This window comes from Cynoglossus semilaevis, chromosome 13 (assembly GCF_000523025.1).
Source record: "Cynoglossus semilaevis isolate Cse_v1.0 chromosome 13, Cse_v1.0, whole genome shotgun sequence".
NCBI classification, from domain to species: Eukaryota; Metazoa; Chordata; class Actinopteri; order Pleuronectiformes; family Cynoglossidae; genus Cynoglossus; species Cynoglossus semilaevis.
Genome location: NC_024319.1, coordinates 16,569,171 through 16,579,223, shown reverse-complemented (window position 1 = coordinate 16,579,223; position 10,053 = coordinate 16,569,171). Strand labels below are relative to the sequence as shown.

At 40.1% G+C, this 10,053-nt stretch overlaps 1 protein-coding gene across 1 annotated transcript in view; it reads right to left on the bottom strand.

Annotated features, from left to right (window-relative positions):
* Positions 1-1,186: 1,186 nt before the first annotated feature.
* Positions 1,187-10,053, bottom strand: part of has2 (hyaluronan synthase 2) — a 16,085-nt gene continuing 7,218 nt past the window's right edge. Inside the window, exons 2-4 of the mRNA XM_008323955.3 lie at positions 7,940-8,566; positions 5,057-5,158; positions 1,187-4,965 (exon numbers count right to left, since the gene is read on the bottom strand). Of these exons, the coding sequence (XP_008322177.1) occupies positions 4,036-4,965; positions 5,057-5,158; positions 7,940-8,566 (1,659 nt within the window). The 3' untranslated portion in view covers positions 1,187-4,035. The remainder of the gene's footprint in view (positions 4,966-5,056; positions 5,159-7,939; positions 8,567-10,053) is intronic.

Sequence of the window (10,053 nt, the reverse complement as noted above, 5' to 3'; positions counted from 1 at the left end):
TAACGAGAAAATGAAAACTATGAGCCGCAGAACATGTGAAGTTTCCATTCATGATGCCAGCAGAGAAAGCCAGACGCATAGTACAACAAACAGTGACTAACAGAAAGGAAGCTGGATTTTTTTTCTCTCAGGGAATATTTTCTATGACAAGAAATGACTATTAGACCAACAAATGTTCTGCAGTCCTAAACTCAAATTCCTTATAAGTACAAATATTTGCATATGTGAGTGTGTGAGTATTACAACAGATAAGATTTATCTAGGAAAACTGTCCACCCTCTGATAAAAGATCCCTGTTCTCCTTCTTATGAGTCATCTGATTTGATACGGAACCATACAACATACACACCTTCTGGCTACAGTAACCGTTTGACCAGCCAGCTGGCAACAACAGCCACGTCCAGTCCAGTCCACTGAATCACTGCAGTCATGTCTGCACATGTTCACGTGCAGCCTTTAGGCTGATGTCCTTAAATGTATGTGTGCACATTTGTTGTTTTTTTTGCGAGACTCATAGAAAGAATCTGTTTGTTGTGACTGGATTGGATGGACCGACTGGAAGTTCAGTCAAGATTCACAATGACTAACTCACCTTTGGGCTACACACTTCACCATGTTACAAAAACCAGCACAGTGGGCCCATTACTGCTACAGTCATTGTTATTTTTCTAGACTTCCTTGCTTCTGTATAAACCAACTGCAGGTATTTTTAATGGTTGCTGCTGTAGCTTGATGCTAACCTATAAAAAGCTAATATGCGTTCTTGTAAAGTTGCTAGTTTATTACATCATCCAGCCCGTCAATCCGGACCGCGGCTGCATTGTGAGGATCAAAGAGAAAATATCTATTTTTATTTCATTTAATTTGAGTGTCCAGCCCCAACGTGTCGCCATTTGGCCCTCTGACAAATGGTGACCGCTACTGTGAAGTCTTTAATGACATGAATGTTATTCAATGTCTATAATATATAAATGTTCCTCGGTGCTGACCAGTGATTTAGGACTTTCTGAATAGAACATTACTCCAATTCTGTTTATTGTATTTTCCAATGCAAAATACAACTACGGATTTTTAAAATTAGATGCACTTAAGTTGTACTTCACCGCACCTTAAAATTTCATGAGGGTATATTAAATTATTATTATTAAAGTAAACACACTCAAACAGCAGGTAATTGAGACAGTTGTTGTTTTTATTTGGCAACACAACACAAAAGTGCTTCATGAGAATGACACTGCACATTGCTAGTCAGGCTTCACTAGTTTGGTTTGACTGTTGGTCTCCTTCGTTACAACCTGGAATACTGTAGGAAATGTTGCCGGTTCTTTGGTTGTTACTGCATCGTAAGGCACTTCATGACTTTAACAAATAGAAACTTTGCAATTTATGTACAAATGTTTTTCACGGTTTTCAGTCTGCTTTGGCTTTATTGTATTTTTAATTGTATCTAAAGATCAACACAGGAGGCACCATGGCCATAGAGTTGCCACACTGCAAATTCTTTCCATCCCAAAAGATCTAGGTGTATAAGATATTTATCTAAAATAATGTATTTTCCCATTTTTGCAGTGTAGACACGTAGAAGGGATTTTATTTACAATGACTGAATCCTTGTAGAATCCTGTAAACCACAGAATGTCCTTACATAAATACGCTGGTACAAAAACACAGGTTCATCTCATCTCTCCATATTAATAACTTATCCCTACAAAATGCATTTTTACTGTTGTATTGCAGACAAACCCCCCAGCTCATAATTTCACATTGTTTGGTAAGATATACAAGTCATTGTCAGAACAATCGGAAGAAACAACAAATACACTTTTCTTTTTTTTCTTACAAAAAAACATAACTGAAAATAAAGAATCTTTGGCTGTTATAAGCAAAAATAGAATACCATGTCTGTTTATATAAAAATGCAATGAAATACAAGGTAACAATAAGTAAATGGCTACAGCAAAGGGCCAATATGGCAGAGAGATCCAGCTTTGACTTAATTAGAAATGCATACAAAAAAGGACACTTTTATATTTAACATTACAAACAGATCATAAATTACTTGACGTGTTCAGAATGCATCAGTCTTTAGACAGCATCCTGATGCCTTGATGCAATGCAAAGACAACCACTGAGGTATTTCATCTTGATTACGTCAAGTGTCACACCGGATGACAGGAGAGACATAAAAGTGCATAAGAATTAAACTCATGTTGATCTTTGCTCTATAGGAAACGCTGAACATGTTCGATTCCAGACTGATGGTTACACCTCCCATAAAGTGCCCCATTCACATTCCTATTATTGGGTAGTACTGAAATCAGGTACATTTAGTTTTTCTCTTCTCACATTTACTGCTTCTCCTGCAGGTCATTGGACACAGTGCCAGGAAGCAGTTTATACAGTATGTGAACGAAGGAAAAGAGCAAGGACATATGAAAAAACTGTCTGCTTGGTGTTGTCAAATCAGCTCGGAAAAAAATATACTAAAAATAATTGCGAAATACACCTATCATTCATATTTTAAAAACAGGAGTGTAAAAAAACTCATGGATTCTGAAAAAAAAAAAGTCACAGCAGCAATCGTATGTCTCCCCTCTGGTCACATGTTTGCCTGGTCACCTGATCTGGTGGAGATTATATCTAACAACCGGTGATCAGTTTGAGATTCTTCACTTTGTAAACGCTGAAAAATAAAACAAAACAAAAACAATCTGCATTCATGTCATATGGGGATATAAACAAAAACAAAAATCCAAGGAATGACCTGGACGTTTCCCCACATTCAAGCATTACAACATATGATATAGCCATTTATTACCACGACTGGATAATTTCTGAGGAACTACCACACCGTTTCACATTCAAAATACATACGGAAACAAGGGTGATGCAGTTTGACTATTTTCTCATGTCACCCACAAACACAGACATCTGGCAGTTACAGTCATTTAAAGTTAAACGGTGCCCTGCTGCAATGGATGGATTATAAATACATTTACAAAATGCAAGGACAAAGTTTGTGTGTTATCCGTATGACATGAGTGCAACAAAAGAGAGCAGCTCTCCATCTATAAACCTTTCCTGCAGATTTGGATTCTTACAGAACATCTCTCAGAAAAGGTAATAACAGGTGCTGTTGTACCTTTGATGTTTTGTTTATTTCTTGTTGCAGTAATGGCCTTTTAGTTTCACAAACACAATCCAAAGTACATTACATCGGTTTGTAATACTGTTTACCTCTACAGTTCCTGATGCCGAAGTGATTTTGCAGTTTTTCATTGGCAAAACTGGCTATTAGTTAGGCTGGACAAATATTTTTTGAAGACACAACAATGCTCTGGAGGTAAAATACTCTTATCCATCAAGTTCAACCACAATAGGCGAGCCAAAAGTCCACCGTTTCCTTGGCTTAGTTGGTAATGTTCAACTGAATCCCAGTGAAAATGACAATGGTTAAGAGGTAGCTAATATTCAGAGCCTTGCGGGCTCTTGCTGCCAACTGCTATGTGTGTGTTCTTGGTACAGTTATGTAGGTTTTATCCATATGCTAGGTGATATTCAGATGAACATATCAGGAAAGGTGTGTTTTTACACCTTCGGTTTTAAAGGTTTGTTAGTTTTACTGTCAGCCGGAAGACTCTTTGATAAACTCTACAGCTGATATGTGCCAAATTTGGTGAGATGAGGTGTCGACCAGAGAGGAAACCCTTACAGAGTTGGTGTAAATGTAACAAAAATAGAATGAAATCGTCAGACTGTGGATGTATGTGAAGGACGACACTGGTTACCCAGTACAAAGTGTTCGGATTTTCCAACATGAATAGTAAATGGACAATGACGGCAGCCATTGCTGTCAATATTTCTGCTATTTTCAAGTTTGAATAAATCATGTTTCTTTTCCCCCATTTTGGTTAAACTCAAACAATTTTGCCTCCAGAGCTGCTCTGCATCTGAAAAACATTTGCGTCGCATAAACACAGTGTCTGTGAAAATAACCCAGAAATGGAGAGTTCAGTGGTAAACAATGACCGTAAGTCATACGTCCAGCACCATATCGTAGTGGGTTTCCTTTTTCCTCTTGCCACACTTATTGATGAGCACTGCATACAACGTCAACAGTACGACCCAGTAACTGGCATAGACAACTGCCCCTACAACCAGAATGATCTTTTCTGAATCGGGAAAGGGTTTTTTAGCCTGCAGGATTACTGTGTAGATAATCCCGAAGAAGAGGATGGAAAACCAAATGGAAATTGGAATTAGGCCAATGAAGTTCACCACGATTGTTTTCCTCCCAGAGGTCCCCCATCCAGACTTGTTGATTGTGGCTATTGCAAACATTTTGGCAGGCAACAGGCTCGACATGTACAGTACTGAATAGAACGACATGAACACCATGACAATGTTACCTCTCAGGCAGCTGGCGAATGACGACTTGATCAGTGCAACTGCCTGCACTATGAGCAGAAATAAGAGAATATTCCAGAGCCTTCCTTGGTAGAAGAGCTGGATGGCAGTGGCGATGAGAAAGAAGGGGAAGAAGCCCGTGATCACAGCCTCATAAGTCATCCACAAATGGTGCTTGTGGAACCACATTGAGTTATAAAGCCATTCTCTGAAGTATGACTTACTCCATCGAGTCTGTTGGTTCAGCCACCGTAAGTACGTGATTGGTGTTTCTGTGAGACACTTTGATCTGGCTGTATATTTGGTGGCATACCCCAGGCTCAGGACTCTGTTTGTGAGATGGCGGTCATCCCCGAAACTGCAGTGGGATCCCATGAATGTCTGGTTGTACCAATCTTCAACGAACTCATGCAGGAGTGAGTTGCGGTACATTCCCAAAGGCCCACTGATGCACTGTACACAGCCAAAGTAGGACTGGCAGGCCCGTTCAATGTTGAAGGCCATCCAGTATCGCACGCTGCTCAAGAAGGAGATCCACGACTCGTATTTGTTCAGGATCTGGTTAAGTCAAAAATAAAGGTTGGAGTTACAAAAATCTGTCATTAAATGCTCATGATAACAATATTTTAAATTGTATAGTGTTACAAACCTGGACATCTCCTCCAACACCTCCAACCATTGGGTCCTCCTCTAATACCTTCACCATCTCAACTGATGATGCTGGGTCCAGCATGGTGTCAGAGTCACACACCTGAGTAAAAGTTACAAACCAAAACTGTGACTTGATTACATGTTTCTGGTCAAATGTCACATTAATCCACGAAGCTATTGTTGTAATAACCATATATAAAAATGTTTTTGCACTTTTGTGGCTATTTTTAGAGGCAACAGGAAATTAAGTTTTGGATGTAGTCCTGCAGCAGGGGCTTCCTGCGAAAGAACTACAACTGAAATCCTCAACCAACACATTTTGTGCTATCAAATGTATTTTTATACCAGTAGTGAGGTGGTCTTTAAATGTAGCACTCCATGCTAACCTTGATTATCCTCACAACAAAACAGGGATTATTTTAATTGTAGTGCTGCAAACAGAATACCTGCCTGTTAAGTCATGTAATTGTCATAAAAGTCTGTGGCGGCCATGTTGGATCACCACAATTAGACGTTAGCCCACGGCGAACAACGTTTCATTCTTTCTTACTTAGTTTTGTTCTTTGTGTCTTTCTTTCTGTTTAAGTAATTATCATTTACTGTCTGCGGTGACCATGTTGGATCAACACATTTTGAAATTAGCCAACAGCAGACAATGCTTCTTTCTTTCTTTTTTCTCTCCTTGATCCCTGCCACAGAGGGCCTGTGTAGTTTTCAGAACAGAGATGAGAGAAGCAGCTTTAAAGTAAGTCTAAATGAAGTCACTCCTTATTGCTGCTCTTTCACATCAAGTCACGTCTTTTTACCCAAACGTATTACTTCCCAGTCCTATTCCCATTCAGCTGTCTAGTGGAATCAAATTAAAGACTAACTTCTTTTTGTCACTCGGTTCAATTGGTTGATTGATCGTGCTAATTTGCTTTCATGCAACCAAGTTCCCATTAGTGCCCAAACTCCCCGTGTTATAGTCCAAGAGTAAGACACAGACTCCAAACTGGTGAAATTAAATAAAAGCCATTAGTGCGCTCTGATTTATCTTTCAGTTAACAGTTAAGTTAACTAACTGACATCAAACCAGTGAACATCAAACAGATGGGTGTGAACCTGTTGAACTGAAAACAGTTTGCACATGTTTGCAAATGGAACAACACATGTAAAGTCATTACCTGTATGACCACTGTACTACAGACATGTGTTGACAGATCTTTGGAGGTTGTATTAGATTAAAATAACTCAATGTGCTGCTTTTTATGTTTATACATTAATAGAATGAACCAATGGGATCATTATATACTAAGGAATTCTCTGCTCTTCGTGCCGTGTGGCTGATTTGGTTAATGTAGAGATAACGTGCTAGTTTTTTTTTAACCCCACAACTAAAGTAAGAGTAGGTGGTTGATGTTTTTTCCCCTAACTGACTGACTATCACAATGTTCCATCTTTCTACTGCAAATAAAAAAGACTAGGATGACGACTTGAAGCACAGCTGTTCATTCTTCAGAAATATTCATAGTACATATTTATTTGGCTCTGGCCTGCAGCCACAGGTGTTAGCATCATTATATCAAACAATTATATTCTTAAAGTTTACTTTATATATTTCAATGTACTCCACAGTCATTGGAATCTCAAATTAACGCTGATGAATTGTTTGTATTTCCACTTTCTCCTCTGACAGAGCATTTAGTTTTCTTTCACTTATTCCAGGTTTGTGAATTAGTTACAGACCCTTTACTCTGGTGAAAAAACACAAGTTTATAGCCCTGGGGACTATTTTTCTAAACGAGAATTGCTTAATATGTTCAAAATCGAACATGTAACATCAATCTTCAGCTTATCATTTCTGTCTGTCAGTTTGTTTTCAGTCCCAAAGAGACATCTGCAAAATACAACCATTATACATGAGATATTAAAAAGCCTAAATGGCAGATCACTTAATGACCAAATGAGGCAGTTAATCTCACTAGTTAACCCTGATGAGTAGAGTCCAGTAAAAAGAAGACGGGACAAAGGTTTAAAGTTGGAGAAGAGCAGTATAAGGGAATCATTTTTAATAAATGTGTCTGTAGTTCATGACCAAAGTATTTACTGTCACCAAAAATACCCACAAGTCCTCTGACATTACACCCACGCTGCCTAAAGACACGTTTCCTGATCGCCAATTAACCTAAAAGCCTGACATTGCTGTCAGTCTTTGCAGTGCCTGCTTATACAATGTTGCTGGCCACAACACCACACAATGTTGGTAGTATTCCCCATTGGAAGCCACTCGGGAAAACTGGCTTTTCCAAAAGATACAATTTAGGTGTCATTAACTGGGACTGAAATGACTGTTGTTTCACTGATTTCCACTGATGGCAGTGATTCTTTTGATTCCACTCTTTTCTGCCCTACATTTACAGTCATGTGTCCCAGTTAACGTTGAACTATTTGTGACCCAGTAAACAAATGTGTATCAAATTCAAATTTTCCCCAACACAACGTTGGCACCTGACTTTTCACGGCACTCGTGTAGATGACTTCACACTCAGCTGCGTGAAACAATATTACACTTGGACATCGGCTACTGCTGCCTGTCTTCAAGCTGCTCCACACAACATGATGCAGGCAGTCAACCGTCCTGCTGCACAAAAGACTCTTTGTGGAACCCCGTGTTTAGCTTGGCAGAACCCCCACCCTCTTTTTTCATCTCCATTTTTCCTTCTCTCCATTTTTAGTCGTGTCCGTAACTCTAATTATCATTGATTTTACCTAATGTGGCCCGTACTCTTCTCTCCCCTCCCCACGTCCCTGTGCGCCCTTATTTAACCCAAGCTAAACCATTTTTTTGTCTAATTTCTATCATAATCAATCCACCTATTCATTTTCTCTCAGGTCTTACCTGAACATAGTCCACGCTCCGTCCCAATGCTTTGAAGGCTGTATACATTACTTCTCTCTTTCCTCCCCACTTCTGCATGATGCAGATACACTTGTTGTTCAGCACCAGCCTGGAGACCTGCTGAAGGCTCTCGGCATAGGTCTCGTCCGTCTCCTCGGGCCCCCTGCTGTGGTAGTTACTCTTCCAAATGTAGGTGGCAGCCTTGTCCCATCCCATCACCTCTTTAAAAATCTCCATCATGTAAAGGTCATCGTTTGAGTTCCCATCAATCACCATGATCACTTTGATGCCCGGGTACGTCAGCCTCTTCACCGACACCAGGCACTTCCTCAGGTAGTTTGGGTCCTCCTGATACGCCGCAATGCACAAGGCCAAGGATTTATTGAGTTTGATGGGAGTCTCTAAGGATCTTCTCATGTTTCTGTGTTCCAGCAGCGCAAAGAGGCTCTGGATGATGAGGTGGACAACGAGGATGGCTCCATACAGGCCAAAGGACAGGTGATTGTTGGCCGTGGTGAAGAACTGGTAGCCCATGATGTAGGCCGTGGAGATGCCTACCAGAAGGGAAATGCCAAACATGGTGGTTCCGAATATCCTCAGGTAGGTGAGGATTCTCTGACACTTCATCTGACGAGACAAAAGAAAACAGATGCATTTAACGATGGAGTAAAACGTTTTCAGTACAATGAATGGAACTGCTTTTTAAGTTACACTGTTTCTACGGAAACTCTGAAAAACATCTTGACTTTATTACAAGCATCATGAATACAATTAGGACATGAAGCCTTTGATAATGCTGTTCTACAAAACGTAGTTTTACGACATCAGACTCAGGTGTAGAAGGCAGTAACCTCCCCCACACACCTTTGTTTAATTCATTTTTCCTGTCTCCCTCCCTTTCTCCCTTCCTCAGTATCCTAGTCCAAATGTCAGACAGTTGTGAGTAACCAGTTGTTTTGACTTTCTTGTGGCCACACATAAGAAGCTTTCATGGCCTGATTGAGCAACAAGGTGGTTCCCACTGCTTAACCTTCAAACCCCAAGGATTCTGACATTTGTAAGAGAGTGTTTTGTCTGCAGTGCTGCTCAGGTTTGATTTCTTTCAGGCACTGTATGCACTTAAAAAGAAGGGAATATTCTGTTTTACAGTGGGGACAGATAAAGAACATCCGCTGTATTCACAGCTACAGTTTTTTACAAACATGGATCCTTGTGCAGAAGGTCTGTGCAAAATGTTAGAGTTTGTTTCCAGCCCTCATTATGCTCCTACCGCCATCTGTTTGGCAGACCTGCGGAGACCTACTCAGCGTGGCTCAGCTCAGCTCAACAGAGAGCGGACCACCCTGTGATGTCATGTGTTTATATCTCCGTGGGAAGAAGAAGACAAGAGCTTTTTAGATTTTCTAATGCTGCACGTGTGTTTCTTCTCCTATGTGACTCCCTGTGAACATATGACAAGATATTTGCGATTAAGCAGATACAGGGACAAAGACAGTGGAGAGAGGGAGGGTATGACAGTATATCAGCGAGCCTTATAATGAACAGGCTTTTTTTGGGGGGGAGGGAGGGATTGTATGGAAAATGGTTTCAAATGTAATTGTCAAAGGTACTAAAAAACCCCACCTGAGACACAGATGTTTAGTCTCACTGAAACCATAAGTGCAAATGAAGAAACAAGGAAACAACCGGTTTTTAGTTAAAATACTAAAGCTATAAAAGCTACACCTGCTCCACTCCACGCCGATGACTTTTAACTTCACTGAGTCAGAAACCATCAAAATAAAGAGCTGCTTCCTGGTTTAAATCCTCACCTTGTTTCAGCTCAGTTTATCCAACCACAATTTAAACAACCTGAACGTTTGCTTTTATAGTCATACAGCCATTTAAGAGGAACTATTATAACTATTAAAATGTATATTCTCCTTTCAATATCCTAAACTGTTATGGTGCAGTAGTCCTCGGGAAATAACCGCCATGAGCTACATGGGAGGATATGATCAAACATGTAAATCAGAACAAGCAGTAAAACCAAGAGTGTGACCCTCCCAGAAGTTCTTCTGATTTGGCAAGAAAAATCACACCACACCTACAGTATACACACAAGGCAGATGAAT